This window comes from Pangasianodon hypophthalmus, chromosome 12 (assembly GCF_027358585.1).
Source record: "Pangasianodon hypophthalmus isolate fPanHyp1 chromosome 12, fPanHyp1.pri, whole genome shotgun sequence".
Taxonomy (NCBI): Eukaryota; Metazoa; Chordata; class Actinopteri; order Siluriformes; family Pangasiidae; genus Pangasianodon; species Pangasianodon hypophthalmus.
The window spans coordinates 20618359-20641566 of record NC_069721.1 but is presented as its reverse complement, the minus strand read 5'-3'; the positions used below and the strand labels follow the sequence as shown (position 1 = coordinate 20641566).

Here is a 23208-nt window from a genome sequence, read left to right as displayed (position 1 = left end):
ACCATTCCTCAACACCTTTGATTATGTAACTGTGTGTCTTTAAAAGCTTATCCGGTTTCCCTAAACTAGCTGCTTGTAAATGGAGAAGGGTGTAAGCGAGCGAGTGAAAGCGACAGGATGAGTGCCAATAAATATCAGAGACTGGCTAATCTGGTGGCCCTGAGGCGGTGTGTATTACCTCGCAGGTCCTTTCGTAGCTTCAGCAGATCTTTAGTAAAATCCTCAAACTTCATCTGAGACGCCTGGAACAGGTCATGTGGCTCAGGCAGAGGATACACACATGTCTCCCGGCCAGCGTCCTGACAACAAAAAAAAAAACATTGTGGTATACTTGTGAGGACTTACTCAGCACTCAAGTGATACAGAAACAAAGCTAACAAGCCACTTAGAAGAAAAGTAAATGTGTTGGCACCGAGTTGGGAAAAAATGCAGTTTCTTTAAAATTCTTGCACAGTCATGAAGACAGTACTTAGGTTAACACACACACACACACACACACACACACACACACACACACACAGCGAGAGTCTTTGAAGTGGTGCTGCTGGTGGTGTGAGAGCACAAGATAACAGCGTTGTGGGGAGGGCAGGCAATGTTGCGTAGCCGGGAACAAGACCGCAAGTGACCACCGGCTCAAATCAGCGCACACTCGCGCACAGCATTCCTCTATATTACACAAAGTGCTCGCCATTAACACACATGTACACACGCGCACACACAGACACAGATACACCAGAAGGATTAAAGTAAACCCTAAAGAACCCCTGAAGTCACTTCTAGAGGAAGAAATCTCATTCTGATCCCGCATAATAAATGCGAATCGGCAAAAAAAAAGATGTTAAAAACCATTTGTCATATAATTTAAATGGCGTGTGGGTCTGTGTATGTGTGTGTATTATTATTAATAATAAATACCATCAACAATCATGATTGCAATACTGAGCAAAATAATTATAAGTATCAATTCAACCACTATTGTGCTGCCCTAAGAAGGATTACATTTTAAATGTTTACATCTTGCTTCTCACAGTTTTAGCAATCGACACTAAACTTTAGGATTTTCTTTCTGTTGAGCACGAATGATCTTGATACCTCATCAAAGTGTCGCAGGTGGTAAGCGACGATGTAAGACAGCAGACTTCTGGTGTTGTCCTGAGGAATAACAATAAATGAATAAATAAATAAAACACTAAACCACTCTCACCAATACATATCTGAAAAAACATAACTATGGAAAATGAGTGTGTGTGCTCATGCGTGTGAGACGCTTCTCACGCTGCTTTTGACGTCCTTGAGCTTGGGCAGGATATCCAGTGCAAAGCCGTCTGCTTGTCCTCTGGTTCGGTTCCCTCCGTTCATGAAGTTTCCAAAAGCTAGAACCAGACCCAGAACCCGCGTCACGCCAGAACCACTTTGCAGAGTCTGTAGTGGGATAAAAATATGAACTAATATGAACTAAATTACGATCTTTATATATATATACACACACACACTTTTTTTTTTTCCTAAGCCCTTTAGGCTGCTTATGGACACTTTAATATTGTAGCTCAGAGGCAGAGACTGAGATATGAGGAGGTGTATGCAGCCTGCTGACCTTACACACTCTCTGCAGGATTTCCAGTTTGCGCTGGATGGAGGAAATACATTCGGAAAACGTGGACTGAAACAGAATACAAAAGACCCTTCCTGAGAACTCGGGAATTTGGGAGAGCTGGAACAGGAACCTGCACAGAAAACAAGACACAAATGTGTTAACTAAGTGAGGGAAAAAAAAAACTAGCATTTCAAAGGGGATCTACTTGGAACCTTGCATGTTGTAGGAGTCATACATAAAAGAAAAGTGTGAGATACAGGGAGAAAGCGAGAGAGAGACAGTGTGCGACAGAGTGAGTCAGAGAGAGAGAGAGAGAGAGAGACACAGATAGAGTGACAGTGAGTGAGGAAGAGAGTGAGACACTTCGTCACATGGGCGGACAGACAGACAGACAGGAGAGTGAGTGTGAGTGTGTCACAGAGAGCATGAGACAGAGACAGACAGAAAGCTAGCTAGATATAGTCAGTTCTCACTGTTCAGGTTTGTCCAGAGGTTTGGCTCCCTCCTTCTCCTTGGTTGATTTGATGTGCTTGTCGATCTTCTCCACCTCGTCTGCCTGCGCTCTCTGAAACAACCGCACAATCAGCACCTCAACTCCAGCACCAACACCGACCTATTTACATCACTGATTCAACAACACACCAACTCTTACTATCTTTATCCTTACCGCTCAGAGAAACCAACTTCTTTAACCCCAGTGCTTTAAAAAAAAAATAATAATAAAAATAAAATGCTTTATCACTAGCTGGACTCTGACTGGATCAATTCTAATCAGTTCATCTGCTGGTTACGATGATATTTCCATATAAATCCTACAAACATTCTACCACGCGTTTCTCAGATATTGCACTGAGGGGAATCTCAGATGGACACACTGACAACCTGAAAACATGGACAGGACCTAATGGATAGGCATGAAAACAAAAGCACAGTTAGTTTAATCAGACACATACAGTATTGCTCAGATTTGGATCTTACTTGAAAGAAAATCACCAAATTGTTGGTTTTCAGAGGCAAATTATATGTAATATGGTGTTCAGCAAGGTTTTGCTTCTCCCCATTTAAAGACGCAAACATCTAGTTTGCAAGCATTTGTGGAACACCTAATAAAACGTCATTATCTTCCCCTCATGTCACATGCTAGTCAAAGAGATACTGGTGAGGTTATGTATTGTCTATCAAGAGAGAATGCATTACTGCATGTTTTATCACATGCAATCATATCAAAACTGAATTAAACAAGTATTTATCAGCTTTGCACTGATAAATGTATTACAGGGTTATGCATTACCTGTCCATAATCCTTCAAGAGCATAGATAGTCCACTCCCACCCCCTCACACACACACAGCTACAGTCAGATAATGATGCCCAAGGTGGACACACAATCAACATGACGTCCAGCAATTAACAACCAGTGACTCTAAACATGAGCGGGAAGAAGGCATCAATTATACTCAAGTATTCTGACCGCTATTGTTCTATTCTGCCCAGAATCATCATTCAGAAACAGAAAATGCAGCATTCTGTTGACTTTATAGGTCTGAAAGGAAAAACAAGCATGAAGGAAAACCCCAAAACCCTATAAAACCCAAAGAAAGCCACACGGTCTAAAGCATTTCCTCCTCTGCACGTCCTATAACATGACAGAAAAATGTGGTTGAGTCACAAAATTATGGAAAATGTGGGGTTAAGAAACAATGTCAACGAGCCAGTCAACTGAGATGCAGATGAGAGGGATACAGGCATTGCTGTGGTCCACATGCTGACAAAGGACAGTTTTCTAAAACAAACTGTGGACAGACGCTAAGACAGCTAAGTTTCCAGCTATTTATCTATCTGTTCATCCATCCTGTTTTCTTCCATCAGTTATTTTAAAAAGAAGACTGTCCTAGACATTCAATATTACTTTCAACGTAGCCAATCAGGCTTCACATGCTTAAGACACACTTATCCTGCAGTTGTTTGCCACACCGCTTGTGCACGTCCTCGGAAATTAACGTGACATATCCGCGTGGTGCAATAGCAACAAACAGCCGAAGAGTGTAGCACCATGTGACATTGTGTCCAGAACTGACCAAACAAACTAACATTGTGTCTCAAATCACATATGTATGCACTATTCTAGACCGTCATTGAGTACTATTACAGTTAGTGTTTAAATATTACTTAAAGTCTGCTTTAAGTACCAGTCTTCTGGATTTCCTGGATTAGTCAATATTTTTGACTGTATGGTGAGGATTTTTGATTTGAGATGCAGATCATGACAACAATCACTCTGACAGCAGGCAGAAAGTTTCAAAGAAAAATGGAGCTCGTCATTCTGTGCATGCAATCGCTAAATATTAGAGTTTGACCTGGAAACCAGATGGACAGGGATGTTTTGGCTCGGACGTGCCATCTAGTGGATGACACTTAAACCTCCAAATGTACCCAAGAAATGCAAGCAAGCAAGTATATGAGCCATGTCACTTGCGTAGCAGCTGTGTACACACACGTACGTGGAGCTGAAAGTGAAGTATATTTGCACCTTTAACGTTTGAATGGCTTTACACAACCTCGTGATCTAGGTGTGGCCGAAAGTCTGAAATATAATGACATTTAATGTAAATATAATATATTATGCATATAATATTTTGTGTACAATACATATATATTTCTACATTATGCAACATATTCTGTCATTTTAAATTGCGTTAAAAGCAGGTAAGCCAAATGATGTCTTTTAAGGTGAGGCTGTGGTTATGTTAAATTCAAAGCAATAAACCTCCATTAACCTCCAAAAATAAATAAATAAATAAATAAATAAATAAAATAAATACTCTAATTTTAGAAACCAAATATGTCTTGTCTGATTGAGCATATTTGGAGTAACACGAACATTTTGTAACACTTTATTAACTCTTTTTTTTAAAGAAGCAAACAATGCTAACCCCAAACAGAAAGTCCCTGTTAGGACTGCGCACATGAGATCAGGCTGCCAGCTTTTATTTGCCATTAGGCCATGTTGGTACATTTGGGTGAAGTGCTCCTTTAGCGGAGAGCTCTACATATTCGAGCTTAACTGAGTTAAGCAGGAAGAGTCACAGCATCCATCAATGATGGATCCCAATGGCTGCGTCAGCGGCGAAAAGACGAAAGCCCCAGTTCGCGTCCTTTCTCGGCCTTCAAACGGCCCAATCAATCACGTTAAGTGGTGGATGCTCCAGCGCACTGGGATATAAGAGCTTCTCCAGACTCCCTGAGAGAAAGTAAACACCTCGGTAAACATCCCACTCCAACATCAAACACTGCCCCGGCAGCAACAGACACCGACTGGAGCCTCAAAATGGCTGTCGTCCTGAAAGGTGATCAAAGTGCGGAGAGACAGAGGGTTTCTCTTAGAGCGCTGAAGAGGAAGGAAAAAAAAAAAAAGCAACAAGATACAAATGCGTTAGTTTACAAGCTCGGCTCACATTTCGAATGGCAGACCTTGGAGGAGCTGGCAATGCCCCTGTGTATGAGTGCGTGTCCATATGTGCCAGACTCTGTGTGTGTATGTGTGTGTGTGTGTGTGTGTGTGTGTGTGTGTGCGCGCACGCATACATGTTTGAGGGAGGAAGACGTGTGAATGTAAACTCTGGAAAAACACTCTGCAGCATTAAGCTCTATCGCAGCATCAATCAAGCCAGGCGCATACTTCCACGGCACTTCAAACGGCCGCATCAAACGCACTGATTAGCATTCAGCTCACTCCGCCATCTGTCCGCGAAGGCACTTTCTGCTTTCCCTGCAATGTCTCCAACACTCAAACTACTGCTAATGGGAAGCAGCCTTGCTCACACTCACTCACTTTTAAGCCTTGTGCTTGTAGAATGGAGTCCACGACCAATATCAAAAAGACAATGTGCAGATTTAAATAACGGATATCTATTATTCTCAGCTACAGTGCACGCATCTAGAAAGGGAACAGCTGTGTGAACTCTCACACTCTTTTTAAAAAAAGAAAAAAAGGGCTGAAAAAACACATTAGAAAAAGATCATTAGGTGCATTAAGGCTAATTGGCCTTTTCCAGTGTCTCTCGCTCTGTGTGTTTGTTATCCCCCTGAACAGGCCTGGGCTCTATAATTACTGAACGGGCCGTCCAGACACAAACATCTTAATGATTCTGCTCAAACAGTCATATTATTCTTGAAGAATCCACAGGGGGCAGAGAATAAATGTGCGCATGTAGAGAGCTTTTAGCTGGTGAGAGATGGCATTTTCTGCCAACGACTATGACCCAAGGCCCCTCAACACATGGAAACTCAGTCCACCAATATATAGGTAGTACGTGGAACAAAGAGAGTGTCTGATCTTTCCCACTGTAAATGCAGCACACACACACAGACACACCTATTGAATGGGTTAATTTCAGAGCTCACTAGGAAGACTTTGATAAAGCTTCAGTATCGACAGGGTCAAGCCAGCGTCGGTGGGGCGCAACTTACTGAGCTCAGACTTTTACAAGGCAAACTCCCAGAAACAGCACACATTCCTGCGCTGTTGTGGCTTTCGCATGTTTTGATATTAATGCATTTCTCGTTTGAAGTTTCACAGACTTTTCCTCTGGGTCTAGAACCTCCAGAAGCATGTTCCAAACATCCTGATCTCCCCCAACCACCCCCCACCCCACCCTCAATAACGAGGCCTTTTCAAAACTCACAACTGAGCCTGAAGGTCTTGGCACCGGCTCTGAGCGCTGTAATTACTGAAGAAATGACAACTCAAATAAATATAATTAAATCGAATAAAGTGCTGGACATAGGCATTTGGGAAGAATAGATCATAGATTTTTATTCATTAAAAACATCCCCGTGCCTGCTGTTCCCACAACTCTACGAACAGTTAGAGGTAGAGATTTGTCTTAAAGGAAAACGCCTCCCTGAAACACATTAACTGTGTTTATATTGAAATATCCGAGATGATTTTAGTGATGGCTGGTGCTGTATTTTTGTTATTCCTGTCAGAAGTTAGTGGATGTGTTTTGTACTAATGTCAGAGGGAGACATTGTTGTGCAGTTATAATGGCTTTTAATACAAGATAAATTCAACAACCTGAAACATAAGTGATAATGGTCAAGTTTCGCAGGAAGCTCCTAAAAGCCAAAAAGCAAAAGCTTCTTTTCTCACTCATAGTTTTCTAGCAGTGTTCAAAAGCTGAATTTCTGTAGTGAAACATTGCTGATAAGAAGCTAGTGTGACCCAGTCCAGAATAAAAATCAGGATATTATGTGTATATATATATATTTTGGAGAGAATTCAGCAGTAACATGAGCTAGCTACATCAAGGTTCCTTATTGTCCTTTTTTTAATCAAGTGAATAGGCTTTTTATTAGGCAAATTTGGACCACCCCTCAGTACTGCTACACCACATTTCAACTCTAGGTTCAAAAACTCTTCATCAGAACTGTCCTTACAAACACACTAAACTTATAGGATTAAATGCTGAAATGACTGATTTGGTCATGTTGCAACCATCATGGGAATGATCAGATGTATACCCGATTTGGGCTGTAATAATGTTAGATACACCCATTACTCTTACCAAATCTAAAGAAACTAAATAAATAAAGACAACATGGTCTGAGATGGAAACACATGCAGGTGTAGAGCAGTGAGGGCTTACGTTCTCATACAGAGCTTGTAATGTCTCGAGGTCCACCACGGTGTTGTCCAGGTTTAGAATCGCTGCAGTAAAGAGAAAAGTAACAGGAGAGGAAAAAAAAGGAAAGTTAGCGCAGAGCAGATTGGCAGGAAATTTAAAAGGATCAATAAGCAGCAGATTTTAAAGTTTGCTTTTCCTGGCTTCAGGTAGGTCACATGACTTATTACATTAATGGAAAATGAAGTCCATCTGCAATCTAGCTGTTATTGAACAAAAGAAAGCAATATGATTTAGATTCAGCTTCTCACAGATATTAAAGTCATTAATGAACACAATGGCTCCACAATTAATCATATTTTAAGCACAAACTTTGGCTCCACAATTAAACGTAAAAACATTTCGATATTGGAGAACTTTTCGCAGAGCTGTGATTTTGATCCACAAGATCCTCATGTGATTAAAATGTCTGGTTGCATAGTGAGACATTTATTTATTTAGAGTCTAATTTTGTTTATAGTTGATTTTTAAAAAGATACGTTGCACTAATATGATTAAAATAGTTTTATTTCGAGTAAAATATTTATATATTTGACAGAATGCCAAAGTCTATTGCACAATGTGAAAGAAAAGGCTGATTTCTGTTTATTTAAGTGATAAAATGCAATAAAACTATTTTGGTACAAAATTGGCTGACTAGTTGGATAAATAAAGACAGAGTACTGGTTCAAGCTTAAAAGGAACACTCCGGCGTTTTCCAGCCAAATTTTATATCTGTAACTGTATCTGTTGTGTGTGTGATTACTACAGACAGCATTTTAAAGTCTTCCTTGTAGTGAGAAAAGAACAGAAATATATAAATAAATATAGAATAGCTCATCCTTTCAAGATCATTACTGTTACAACTGAAGAGTTGTAGTTTTGAATGTGTGTCATATAGGTGCATATTTGGAAAATTTATTGACATCTATTGCAGTTAGACTAAATCGTTTTGTCCTCATGTTGAAACATCTACGCTACAGATGCTGTAGATTAAGATTAGACTGAAAAAACGCTGAGCTATTCTTCTAAGATCCAAGTCCAAATAATCTCAATTCAGACAGCAGCAAAGCCTGGATGCCCATTACTATGGCTGCGTGCACACACACACACACACACACACACACACACACACACACACACACACACACACACACACTGTTCAGTTTGGGGTCAAACCTCAGAGCGCTCAAAGTCGTGCTTAAGGGCAGATTTGAGCATATATTTTTCCTATTCCCACGGGGTTGAGTGCCACCCACTGCAGCAGGGGCGCAGACCCCTCACCTCCCCGCTGCACTCTTAAGCAGCTTAATAAGCACTGATGAGTCGGGCGTAATTAACTAAATTTGCCTGCAACATTGCCCCCCCTCTGTCTGGAGTGTCAGGAGCATCTACTTATTGCACCTTAAGTGACTTAAGACTTAATAGGGGTGAGTGTGTGTGTGTGTGTGTGTGTGTGTGTGTGTGTATACACACGCACCCTGGAGACCCTCCAGACACTATGTGGTTCACCGCAATGGATTTACAACCTCTCAAAGTTTTTTTTTTTTTTTTGGAGAGGAAAAATAAGCACACAATAATGAACCTTTAGATAGTACAGCACTCCATATAATTATAGATACATGCAATTATGATCATCGAATTTTACTTCAATTAACAGTCTCTCAAACAAAGATCGAGTCAGAGGGGACAAGTGAAAGATCAGAGGGAACTTGGGGGGGTTGAGGAGTGTGTGTGTGTGTGTGTGTGTGTGTGTGTGTGTGTGTGTGTGTGTGAGTGAGAGAGAGAGAGAGAGAGAGAGAGCGCAAAAGTGAGGAAATGAGTGTGTGAGTGTGTGTGTGTTTGTGTGTGTGACTGTCAGGTTACAGAGAGCGAGTGCTGAAGCGCGCCGCCGCCTTTGTGTCTCTGCGTTCAGGATCTGGCGCCCAAAACTGTAATCCTTTAAAAGTAAATGTTTGAACACAAACAGGGCTGGAGTTGTAGATTGTTTAATCTGAGATATAGTGTTACATTCAAGCTCTCTCTCCTACACACACACACACACACACAAAAAATAGTTGAGAGAAGCACACTAACTCCAAACATTCACACTGGAGACATTGTTTAAGTTTTAAGTGTGTGAGATGATTGCTAACCGAGTCTAGAAAAACAAAGTAAATAAATACTTACACTGCACACGTTCAAGTGTAATTGAGTCAAAGGTTGAAAATTCAGCCTATAAAAAAAAAAAAAAAAAAAAAAAAAAAAAAAGAAGAAAGGAAGAAAAAAAAAAAGAAACACCAAAAAGGAAAAAAGGGGGAAACTGCAACTTATTGCACTGAGCATGTGTTTATTTTCACTTCCCGTGATAAAAGTGGAGTCGCTGACAGGCGTTTGTGGGATAAAAACGACTTTAGTGAATCCGTTTGTAAGGCTAATGGGTCAAAATCTGACACGCATACAAAACCCACCCTGAAAAAGGCATCTTTCTCCCATCTTGTCGGGCCAGATTTAAACAGAGGGAGGAGATGGGTTCAGGCATCAATTAGGATGGGGCTTTAATGTAAGCCTCTGAGTTTGGCTGCAGGAGGAAATGGACGCTCTCCAAACAAATCAGACTGAAATTACTACCGCAGTTTCTCTGGCTGTGGCTACGGATCCGCTACCTCTACGAGTACGCATACTAGTTTTTAAATTCCTCCTATTAGAAGGCACGTGCTAATGATCACTTATATGACATACTCACACGTGCAGAATATAAGGGAAAATGCTGTTAATAGATGCGTCACTTTTCAGCCAGCGTTTGTGCTGTTTTTCTAACACCACCTATTTTAGAAAACCTAAAGGAGAGACATAAGCATCATTCCCTGAGGCAATAACATAATTCTGTTCACCACATGAGATTTACACGATAGTGACCTAACTGTTTGAGTTGTTCATTTTAATCTTTATATTGCTTCTGGATTCTTCTTAAAGGAACTCCAGCTAATCTCTACCTACTGCGTTTGCGGCACATGTAGAATAACCAGAGACGAGATTTTTAGATTTCCCTGAACTGAGAAAGGAGAAAAGAATGAATACTCGTTAACTCAAAACTAAATGGAAGTCCACAAAGCCAGATGTTGAATTCCATCAATAAGTGTTTATGTGAAACATGTTTGTTTAAGGCTGTCAAATTCTTCAGTCAAAGGTGTTTGTAAATAAAGTTCTAAATCCATATAATTCATTCTTCCACTGGGATGAATTTGTGGTTATATGTTACCACTGTCATCTGGTGGGTTTGCTGGACAATCTAGCACTTTTGTGTAAGTAAGTAACCAGAAATACATTTTCCTCTATTACACCAGTATCAGAAAGTTGTATACAACTACCTTGGAAGTTTAGCTTTGGTTAAACTTTCTCTCACTGTCTCATCCTCACACCTTTATTATAAGAGTCACTTTCTAAATTTGTATTGTTGGAAGCTGCCCCTAGACTACAATTAAAAGTTAGTTTCAAGTGTTTTGTTATTTGCTTAGTACAGGGAAATGCTGGAGTCGTCCTTTAATGACTTTTTCTAACGTCAAGCAAAATGCTAACAAACATGAATTTTAATTGTTGAAATATTTTACTACAGAAATTGGGCAATTCTACAACTCAGTTTTATTTATATATAGCACTTTTATCAATGGAAATTGTCACAAAACAGCTTTACAAAAATCCAGATAAATTGTATATTTAAAATTTTTCCCTAATGAGCAAGCCAGAGACAGAAGTGGTAAGGAAAATCTTCCTGGGAAAAAACTTTGATAGGAACCAGACTCAGAAGGGAACCCATCCTTACTGGATAGTGTGATTATAAATCGTTTCACTTCTATAACGCTATAATATAGAGTCAGGCAGTGTTGAGTGTTTTGTTTTTTTTTTTTGTGATAAGAGTTTAAGTGTAATTTAGAAATCATTATTGTTGTACATAGTGCTGGAGTCTCAGAGACCCAAAACATGGACGTTTACATGGACACTAATAATCCGATCGTAATTGGACTAGAAGCACAATCAGATCTAAAAAGTCACATGTAAACACGTCAATCGGAATGAATTGGCCAAAACCGATTAAAATCTCATTCGGATCGTAAGGGGTGGTTTAAACCTTTTCTAATCCGACGGAGAGGACATGTAAACACTTCATCGGGTTGAAAATGAAACCAGATAGTTCTGCGCGTGTGCAATGACGCACAAATCACGTAATGACGTACGGCTGTCAGCGGTATTGGGGCTCTGACCGTAGCCTCACCAGGTGCCATGTTCCCCTCCACCATTGAGCATAGTGTCATAAATGACTGTCGTGTAATCCTAAAATTCTCCTTCCACTCCTCGTCTGTGAAGTGGTGCAAGACGACATTGTCCCACCGGTCCTTGCTTCGGACCCTCATCCACAGACGCCTTGCTCTGTGCTCGGGAAGGGGCATTTTAATTGCTTGATAAATACACGCAGTACTGCACAAACCATCACGCGCACGTCATCTTCTAATTAGCAGCTGAAATAGGCAAATGTTAAGTCCGCTTTTTAAAGCGAAAAAAAAGAAGCGATGGCAAGAGAGTGGCTGCTAGTATCTGCATGTTGGAACGGCTGGAAACGTGTATTCGTGCACTGTGCGCATGTCAGAAGATCAAATCCGATTCTGTCATGTAAATGCGCATATCAACCCGATTACTTTATTCAGCGTTCTTGTAAACACTGCGATCGGATTAATCAATCTGATTGATTTCATTCTGATTGAAACAAAAAGTATCCATGTAAATGTGACTACTGATGAAGTAGGAGGACAATACAGGGTTAAATACAGTACTGGGATATCAAAAGATGTGATCTCTTCATATAAAAAATTGATATCAGCACATGCCAAACCTCCAGGATCTCTCAAGAGTAACACTTCATATTTACAAGAACTCCAGTGTGATGAGATCCAGTCTTACAGCTGAGCAGTTAAAACACTCAGAAGTTGGAATGAATTTTCAGTCCCATGTGTTTTGGAGACAGATAGATGAAGTGAATTTTCCCTGGTTTCCAGATGCTAGTAGAGGAGAACGGTAATGTCGTTTTTCAGTGGCTGAAGGAGTAGCCTCTCTGTCGCTACAAATTTCATACTAAATCAGTTACATGTGAAAAGGGAGCTGACATGAAAAAAAAAAAACCCACATTTATAGCACATCAAAATCATATGCTAAAGGGCCAGACATAGAGTCTGAAAGGCTGGATGGCACAACAAAATACTGCTCTCCTTTAAGAAGCCACATCAGATAAAAGAACACATGAGATTGCTGAAAATAACAAAGGGGTAAATCTCAGAGGTCTGCATACATGCGCAAAAAAAGGGAAGTTACACAAAGTACTAGATGCATGGGTGCCATTACTTTTGACACAGGTTTTTAAAAGTTTTTTCTTAAAGTAAATTTAATTTATTCAAATGTTATCTTTATAATTAATTTACCAGATATTTGTACACTGATCAGCCACAACATTAAAGCCACCCGCCTAATATTGCGTAGGTCCCCCTTGTGCCACCAAAACAGTTCTGACCCGTCGAGGCATGGACTCCACAAGACCTCTGAAGTGTGCTGTGGCACCAAGATGTTAGCAGCAAATCCTTTAAGTTCTGTAGTTTGCGAGGTGGGGCCTCCATGAATCGGACATGTTTGTCCAGCACATCCCACAGATGCTCGACTGGATTGAGATCTGGGGAATTTGGAGGTCAAGTCAACACCTTTGTCATGTTCCTCAAACCATTCCTGAACAATTTTTGCAGTGTGGCAGGGAGCATTATCCTGCTGAAAGAGGCCACTGAAGGGGTGTACTTGGTCTGCAGCAATGTTTAGGTAGGTGGTACGTGTCAAAGTAACATCCACATGAATGCCAGGACCCAAGGTTTCCCAGTAGAACATTGCCCAGAGCATCACACTGCCTCCGCAGGCTTGGCTTCTACCCATCCTGGTGCCATCTCTTCCCCGGGTAAGCGACACACACGTACCTGCCCACCCATGTGATGTAAAAGAAAACGTGATTCATCAGACCAGGTCACCTCACTTCTCAGTTGCGATGCACTGTGTGCTCTGACACCTTTCTATCATAGCCAGCATCAACTTTTTCAGTAATTTGTGCCACAGTAGCTCTTCTGTGGGATCGGACCAGACAGGCTAGCCTTCGCTCTCCACGTGCATCAGTGAGCCTTGGGCACCCACGACCCTGTCACCGATTCACCGGTTGTCCTTCCTTGGACCACTTTTGGTAGGTCCTAACCACTGCATACTGGAAACACCCCACAAGACCTGCTGTTTTGGAGATGCTCTGACCCAGTCGTCAAGCCATCACAATTTGGCCCTCGTCAAAGTTGCTCAGATCCTTATGCTTGCCCACTTTTCCTGCTTCCTGCACAACAATTTCGGGAACTGAGTGTTCACTTGGTGCCTAATATCCCACCCCTTGGCAGGTGTCATTGTAACGCGATAATGTTATTCACTTCATCTGTCAGTGGTTTTAATGTTATGGCTGATAAGTGTACATTATATATGTCTATATATTCACGTGTAGATGGGCTGGTTTGAGAAACAACATTTTTAATATATGAAAAAGCACAATCTGTGCTAGGAAAAATGCATTTATTCCTATATTTATTCATTAAACTAAAGCAATCATTGGCTGATTTTCTAAAATAGGTTTGCACTTGTGAAATCTTGTTTACACTTTGCACGAAAGTAGTTTGCTTTACAGAGAGAAATATCGGGATTAGTGTTAACTTGAACAGACCTGAAAAAAAAAAATAAAATAGCCAAATCCTCCAAATGCCATTTTAGTCTTAATGTATAAGACATCGTATTGTGATATCCAATATTATGATCACACATTGCATTTTTTCACTTGCTGTGACTGTTGAAGGAATAGTTTACAAAAGGTTGTACATTATTGTGAATATTTTGGAAGAGGCTCACCAAAGTGAACTCATTTCAATAAAATCTCAATTGGCATAAGAGTCAGAAATACCAGATTTCTCAGATTGGAGGAGATAAACTGCAATAAACTGTGTGTGCGCGCGTGTGTGTGTGTGTGTGTGTGTGTGTGTGTGTGTGTGCATGTATCCAAATGTCCTAATAATACAGACAACATGTGGAAATAACTTCTGCTAGACCTCAATTCAGAAAATGTTGCTTAAAAGAAACATATGGTCTCTTTAAAAGAACCAAAGCATCATTATTTGTGGTTACAGTTTGGTTTAGGATGATGTTTAAGTTCTGGATTAGAGACATTTTAGCCTGATACCTTTATCCCACATATTTGTGCATGTTTAGGTATAATAAATGGTCGATGACGGCTCAAAGTAAACTAAGCTGACTTCACTGGCTTCACTTCTCATAGGGACTCAGTGATGTCATATTCTGTTTCCAGTTGAGTAAATTCTTGACGATGAAGACAAACGGGCGGCCAACGGGCTACAGCCATCTCAACCAAACAAAGTCTGCAGAGAACCTTACCTCACACACATGGTGGGGGTAAAATTTGCAGCCTGAAAAATCTGGCAACCACAATAATCGGAGGACATCAAAAGGCAGCGCAGAAGAGAGAAGCGGGAAATTCCTCTGAAATGTCAGACTGGATGTCTAACAAAGGAATCATATGATTGCGCAGAGCAGAGTCCATATGAAACAAACCAGACCATGTGGATGAGTTAGGAGATGTATAAACACATTGATTGGATGAAAATTAAGTACAAATTCCCCTGGCACCAGTATAAGATATACAACATTTCTCGCTAGGAGTCGTGCTATGCATTCGAGAGAAAGAGAAGGAAGAGGAAGCCTCCGTTCTATGTCCAGTATCTGCACTCGTTTAGGGAGGTTCAATATGTCCAGGAAGCGGCCGTACACCAAATCAGGACTTTCCTAAACTTTACTGACACTTCTCATGATTCCTGAGCTGCGAGAACCTTCTTTAAAGTGCTAATAAGATGAAACAAAGAGTAAACAAATTTACCACTCCAATTCACAAGACGGTAATTTGTTAATTAAGGGATCGAAGGTCAAAGGTGATAACCAAAAATAGAGAATGTCATCCATTTGTAGGTTTTGGTTTATTTAATCAAGTGGGAAATAGAAATGCCTTAACCCAAAAAAAAAAACCAAACAAAAAAAAAAAAAAAAACCAACCTTTGTTTTATATTAGGAAAATGTAGTGATGTTTTGCTCCGTCCTTCTTCTATAGCTTCAGTGAGAAGCTGCTGATTGTTGCCATAGCAGCAGATGTGAGCTCGGGAGCGCCCCGTTCATTTGGTTTTTATTCATGTTTGTTTGGCAAACCCTCAACAGCTCCAAATATCTGAGCGAAGCAGAGGAGCATATTGTTTTCAGATTTCTTGCTCCACAGCTACTCATGCTACTCACAAACACAGCTCCCCGCTGAGGGACGCGTTTTCTCAGCATGTTTCAAAACGATTCAAAATGTTTGCACTCAGACATCAAAGATACGCAGCTGAAATGTGTCACCATGCTAAGCAAGAAATAGAGGAAGGCGCTGGATAAAGCGCTGGCTGTTCACAGAATTCTAAAGATCGGGAACACCGGTTGATGTGTGCTACCATGACTTGAAAGGCATCTATTAAGGTCCTTCTGAGCTTCTCCTGAATAATGCAGCCGACCGCAAACGTTCAGAAAATCTCAAACCCGCACATATGGTGTGGAAGTGTGCAGACCTGCATGAACACACAACTGAGTATGATTGGTAGTAACTGCTCCACTCTACACGTAAACCCCTACAAGAGATAACAGTGCAAGTGCACGGATGGGAGTAAGTTATTTTACTCTGCATTCACACGAGCAAGAAACAAAAGCAATATTACTAGTGGGCGTGGCCGGTCCAGAACTATAAGCTCCTATAACACATTGTAGTAGTTAAGTTGTATAAGAACTGCTAGAAAATACAGATACCTCAGTCTTCCTTCATTTAAAATGCATTTTTGAATAATAAATTAGAAATTAATGTGTGTAGACGAGGGGTTTTGAACAAAAAATTTGGAAAGGCCTGGTTGCATAAAATTCCTCATCTGGCTAAGCAAATAACTGGATGGCAATAACAGGGACCTTTTAATGCTTAAGCAATAAGTTTTAGTTTATGCCTATAAAGTAAAGAAAATTAGAAGCGATTCCATTTTGTTTCATAGTGATGCATGATGAGTCAGCACCACAGACTCTAACTCACAGAATAAAATGACAAGAAATTAGACGAGGTGAGAAAACACACACACATACATCTGTCAGTTTGTCAATGAAACTTTTAAACAAGCCATACTGTCAGTTCACGACATCAGAGAGAGTAAATAAAATGTCTCTAGCCCTGTAGCTAGGCTCTAGTCCTATGAGTTGCCCTCAGGTAAATAATTCTCATTAATGCATGCGATTGGATAAACCACCACAGAGGATCTAAAGAAGCATCACTGGTGTACTGGTGTAGTAAACTGGAGATTCTGCTTCCCGAGCTGAAAACGCCTTAATTTAAAAAAAACTTTCGCATCCTGACAGCCAAGTTAACAGCACGAGTGAGTTTCTATCAGATTTTGTTTACTGATGTGACATGCAGTGATATGATCACAATACAGTGTGTTAGGAATTTATTGAAGGAAAACTACAATCATGACGTATGTGGATCTAACGTGAGGTTTTATACCCGCTGCAGGATCACACTCTGGTTTAGGCATAGGTAAACAACTGCCACCATTTAGTGTGGATTTAAATCCTGGTTTGAATGAATGTACATCTCTTCAGTGGAAATACTTCCATGTGAAATGGCCTAATTTTTAAATTGATCTCATTATGGGTTTTAGCCCCTCCCTGTCTTTTTGCCCCATCATCCCCGTCCATACACTTCACAAAGCCAAGTTATGAGCACCCAAACTTTCCTTGCCATTTTTACAAAAAAAAAAAGAAAAAACAAACAAACAAAAAAAACCGCAAATATTTTTTAATTAGAACTGCATTTAGGCTACATGCCATTTATATCTAGAATATATTTTCTTGTGAGGATATTTAAATAGCAAAGACATTTTATAAACACAGGCTGAGCGCAGTCTAATGTCATCAATAGCAAAATGGCATTCTGCATTTAATAACTAGCAGCTTTATGTATGTATGTTTTATTCTGCTACTAATATCTCAGTGAAACCAAAAGAAAATATTTAATCTTTAAAAGAGATTAAGTAGCTCTATAGATATACAGTAACAAATCGTCCTGGTACGCGTGTTATATTGCCACGTACGAACACAAAGCAACATTTCTAAACACAACAAACCAGCAGGCTTGAGTAAAGACAGACTGCCGGGCTGCCTGTAGGAACTCTGTTAAACTTCTCATCAGAAATATGGATCTCATAATCCTGTTTACCCTCAGAGTACCCAGAGTCTGCCCACGGTCCCGCAGCTATCTAAGCATCAGCAGATAAGGCAGAGGAAACTCGCTCGCTACCACCCAGAATGGACCAGACACGGTCACAGCCTCCACGCACGTCATAGCCGGACAACCGCTCCGACGACGCATGGAGCGTGGCCATATTTAGTAAACATAACATGAAATGAACAAAGAACAAAGAATGCTTGCTTTTCCTCTTTGACCCATATCATGACTGCATACGGCCATCCAAGGCATGTAGAGGTCAAACTGACTGAAATCAACCGAATAACACAAATTCTTTGGTCATTAATGATTTCCAGTTAATAATTAATGAATAATTACAAAATGCTGAAATTCATGGCAGCCATTTTGATCTGTTTGCTACATCAAAGCCATGCTTTTTTTCCTTATAAACAACACTATTTAGCAAACACATGTTTTAACCATTCACAGATTTCCCATGTGAGAAACTTGACCAATCGTGGCTGTTCCTAATAAGCGTTCCACAGACGGTTCAACCAAGGGTGCGAGCGATGCATACTACCGGTCGCGCTGACGCTAACGTTAACCACTCTGCCTATGTTTATCATCTGTTTACTGTTTACCCCGCTCGTGTTTATACTCTCTTTTAGTACCCACCATGCCTCTGTGTCTGCAGTGGCATTTACTACTTGACGTGTTAATGTTAACCTGTTATTTATTGTTTGTGTACCATTTATGTCCGTCTGCAAAGATGTTTATTACTCTCCGCGCCTGGTGCACGCTTTGGGCGTTTTTGTCGCCGCATTTTATGTGTAGCACTCACCATGTTGGATGTCCTTCATGTCGAGGTGGAGGCTGGACATGAGAATCCCCACAGCCTGAGAGCGCTTGTTGTTCAACAGCTTCACCACCTACAAAACCATACACAGATACACAATCAGCAAATAAGCAACCTGTGTCTAGATTGGCATCTATTTATTTCAATTTTCATATGCATACTTGGCTTGTAAAAAATTAGCTTTGTGTACAAGCAAAGATTGGTCAATCTAAATAAAGCCTTCCTGATTAATCTTATATCACAAACATGCACAAAGCAGCATATAGTGTCAATGACACCATGACAATGAGAAACGTTTTACTCGTCCAAGCGTCTAACATTAGCTTAGTGTTCATTAGTCTCGTCTGTTTCAGCAGTACATTTTTGAAATGTTACTTACTGAACCAAAAAAAGTATTCATTTGAAATATGAACTAATGCTCCCTTCCACTGCAATCCAACCACATCACTATTTTTAAATATCATCTAAAATTGTAACAAACTTTTATTTCCCTAAAGGACTGCTTTTTTTTCCCACCACCCTATTTACCTAATTTACAAAAACCTACTCAGATTTAATGGTTTGCATCTTAATAAGTCTTCTATTTAACTCAACTGGTTTACTCACATTTAGGTGTGCACACAAGTTTTTTTTTTTTTTTTTTTTTGGGATCAATCCATTGATCCATTCGACTGTTAAGAAATAATCAGGCTACATGTAATCATAGCTACTGGATGCTTAGTCCTGCTTCACTCATTTCACAATCAGCTCCTTGAGGTGCTACATTTAAGGTTGGCTTCTGCCTTGATTTAAATACAAGTGTATGCCACATCACCATCTATTCAACATGCACAGTACCCACAATTGGAAGAACACAAATATACCCACATACGTGAAAATGTACCATTTTACATACGAGTATAGGTTTCCTACTGGAAAGAAGTGATGTGATGCCATCTGATTAATCAGCAGATAATTTCATTTTCTGTGTAAGAATCCTATCATGTATTCACTAACTTGCACTCCCTTTAATTACACTGTCTAAAGTAATTATCTGGTGGTGACTGCACTGGCTCGAGACCTGAATTTCTATATAGCTGCTTTGTGACAATGTCTGTTATTAAATGTGTTAGACAAATAATAAATTGAATCGAGTTATTCTTATTGCCCGTCCATAGCTTTTCTAATGCCACATGGTAAACAAGGCTATTGGATATGTGGGTTATTGCCCCTACAAGCACTATTGTGTGCTTCTGCTGCGGCTTTTTCCAGCTATTATAATACTACCGTTTTGAATTTGGCTAAATTCCACAATGACAATGCCATTTTGCATGTAACATCTGAGGCTTGTTTATGCACTTAATGGGAGTACTGTTTTCATAGAAAACATACAAGACTTTACATTATAAGGAAGTACAGTGCATTTAAACAAACAACTCTGATTAAAACAAAAAAAGATCACAAAATCCTATACACAGAAACACTGCATGATTTGACCATCAATCAATAAACAGAATTCGCCCTTCGCTGAACTGTTTCCATTTGTTCCTCTCTGACCTCCTCCGTTCCCACAGCAACCAATTCCAGCCGATTAGAGAAACATGTAAAACTATGACTGACGGAGAGAGAAGGGAAAAATCTAAGCGCAAGATCAGAAATTAATAGTGTCCATTTGCCATTAGCCAGAGGCAAAGAAACAGTTTCCTTGATTAAATAATTGCAGGAGAAAGAAAGAAAGAGAGAGAGAGAGAAACAGAAAGGAGCACAAGCATTGCGGGGGGAAAAAGGAAAAAAGGAAAAGGAAAAAAAAAAAAAAAAAAAAAAAAGGAAGTGCGGTCTGGGTCAAGGTCAAAGTCACTACTTGACTGCTCAAACGATACGCACAAAGCTCAATAGATCAATTCTTCAGACGATGCACAGATTTTCAGCAACATTTGAGACAATAGTGAGGTTAAACACAGCAGCCCAGGACATAGGAATAAGAATAAGGAATAAGACAAGTTTTAAAAAAAAAAAAAGAGGCATATAAAGACACCATCTGCCGCCACTGAGCTACAGATCGCTATTTGAAGTTTAAAACACTCAGAAACACACTCTCTCCGACTGACATTTGTATTCCTGGCGTATACTCCCAGAATTGTGCTATGAGAATGAATTCAGCTACAACATCTCTATGAGACTGGCCTGGCATGTTCAATGACATTCTTGAAAACACTCTCTAAGGACTCGAACCAGCAAAACTGGACACACTCTCCAATAACACCCTGCTCCAAGTGACCTCTTCTGAATGTAAACAAAGTTTCAGACTCTTCACCATTGATCTGAACACAACTTGAAAAAGTAAAAGTATTCAAAAATTATTTAAATAAAATAAAAAAAAAAACTGCAAACAATATTTTCAAAAAGAGTTGTGACTAAATTAGAGATTTTCTTACATGGTAGTTAAATATTTTATTAGTGTGGAAAAGCCTGGAGCCTTCATAACAAATATATGCACTTTAATGATTCTTAATGTTTTTTCCTCTTTCTAGAGCTCATTATGAGTGTCTGCTGCTTTGTGTTCTCTGCTGCCAAAATGCAACCGCAAACATTAAACAACGAGAGAGAGAGAAACAGAATCATGCCGTCCTCTCAAGGCCTTTCACTCCAGCTAGGAGCAATCTGTTAGAGATGAGGGGAAAAAGTTTGATGTTATACAATCCTGCAATGCAATGCGTGTGTATGGAACAGAAAGCATCTCGGCTACATTGCCATTGGCCTGCCGTTGCAGCTACGCCCCCTGCAAATACACAAAAGAAAACATTATCAAAAGAAAACTTTTCTTTCTACCAACTTCTGGAGGAAGAGAGTCTAATTATTTCAATCAGCATGCCATTTGAGACAATTTTTTAAACATGGGACACATATGCCATTCTTTACCAAGCTGCCAATCTTTCTGTCTGAGATCAAGTGTGACAGAGCATTTCCTAAGTGAAAAACACATTTTATCCATCATTAATGGATTAAACGGACAATGTTTGAAATTCTACTAAATTGATATTTCAGAATGACACAATGCAATTCAACAATAGTTAAACAAGTTTAATAAAAAAAAAAAAAAAAAAAAAAAAAGAGCTAATCCCAGGGAAGGAGGCAAAACTGACAGTCATATAGGCCACACCCTACTCACTAGGACTGCCCATCACCAAAGCCACATCTGGTCCCTGTTCCCCATCTGTACCAACTGACACGGAGTCCACACTCTATTTTGTTACTCTGGACCAAAACAAAGGCCATGCCTTCTTTACTGGGACTAATCAGAACGGAGGCTAAACCTGTTGCTTGGGTCTTGATTTGACAAGAGGCCTCAGAAGCCTGTTGAGTAGCCACACCCTCATTCACTGGGACTGACAAGAGACCACATCCGCCTTCACTGAGGCCAAGAGGCAGAGAAGCCACAGCTACTTCATTTTATCTGAAGCTGACAGGCACAGGGGCCACACCTACTTCACTGGGGCAGAGCAGCACATAGGCCACGCCCAACTTCACTGCAACAGCTAAGCACAGAGGCCACATCTGTCACCATGAGTGACTGAATGACACAAATCACACCTTTCTTCAGTGTGACTGACCAGCACAGAAGATAGAGAGATGGAGAGAACAAGATAATGACACAGCAGCAAAGGAAACTCAATCGATAAGGTCTTCAAACTAAAATATACTAGCAATAAAAGAAACAGTGCATCTGGCATTAGAACAGATCCATTCAGTCTCCATCCCTAATATACACTGTTTGGAGTGGAAGCAGCTGTATCATAAATACTGAGATTGATGAAGCCCATCATTACTTTGTTTAAACCACATAGTTCTAAAATGACTGTTTAAGGGGGAAGAAATGTGCAACCTGCACACAGAGGCGGAGGGGTCACTTAGAAGGACATCACTGGCCATCTATCCGAGGATCATCAAAAGGCAAAGCCAAACTGGCCACAGAGCCTAACACTGCTACGCTCTTCCTCCGGCCATCTAGATAAAGCCAGGGTGCATCTGTACACAGAGTCTCAGACAGCACTGTGATCCACGATGAGCTCCCCACTGGCCATGGAAGCGCTCTTAGTATGCAAACATTCTCAAGTGTCAGCTGCGTCATCTGGACCTGATACAGTTTCGCTATTAACCAGAGGAGAGCCGAGCTCACTGGTTGCACGCACCACACTCAAATCCCAAATGTAGGCTTGTATTTGAAACATTCTCCGCTTCCTGAAATTCACATCCATGGCTTTTTTGCTCCAGGCAATGCGGTCATTTTAGGAACCAAGTTTGAGGTGTGAAAGGCAAAAAATAATTCTGGAAAAGTGCTCTTCAGAATTGTTTGAGCTCCAAATCCAAAAAAGCAATTGAGGATCAACCTCAGAGACAGAGAATATTTCTAATTGTATGCGTGTTTTCATAATGCCGTGAGCGGTACGTTACGAGTCCGGTGGTCCGTCCACAGCCCAAGGGGACCCTGGCTGAGGTGTGGTAAGTTGTGGGAACGCAGACAGAGAGTTAGATTGATTGAGATAGACTGGGTCAGCCTAGTACACACTGTGTGGAGTGGAAGTAGCTGTATCATAAATACTGAGATTGATGAAGCTAATCATTACTGTGTTCAAGCCACATATTTCTAAAATGTCTGTTTAAGGGGGAAAAAAAACAGGAAAGTATAGAAAATAGGCAAAAAAAAAAAAAAAATGTAAAAAAAAAATTAAAAAAAAAAAGTGTGATGGTGTTTCTGAAGTGCA

At 40.3% G+C, this 23208-nt stretch overlaps 1 protein-coding gene across 2 annotated transcripts in view; it reads right to left on the bottom strand.

Annotated features, from left to right (window-relative positions):
- The window catches only part of fmn2b (formin 2b), an 89731-nt gene that overhangs the window by 32235 nt on the left and 34288 nt on the right, over positions 1 to 23208 (bottom strand). For both annotated transcript variants that reach the window (XM_034309462.2, XM_053238741.1), the window contains exons 8-14: positions 18452 to 18539; positions 7242 to 7303; positions 2068 to 2159; positions 1595 to 1724; positions 1276 to 1422; positions 1093 to 1152; positions 179 to 299 (exon numbers count right to left, since the gene is read on the bottom strand). In XM_034309462.2, coding sequence (XP_034165353.2) covers positions 179 to 299; positions 1093 to 1152; positions 1276 to 1422; positions 1595 to 1724; positions 2068 to 2159; positions 7242 to 7303; positions 18452 to 18539 — 700 coding nt within the window. The remainder of the gene's footprint in view (positions 1 to 178; positions 300 to 1092; positions 1153 to 1275; positions 1423 to 1594; positions 1725 to 2067; positions 2160 to 7241; positions 7304 to 18451; positions 18540 to 23208) is intronic.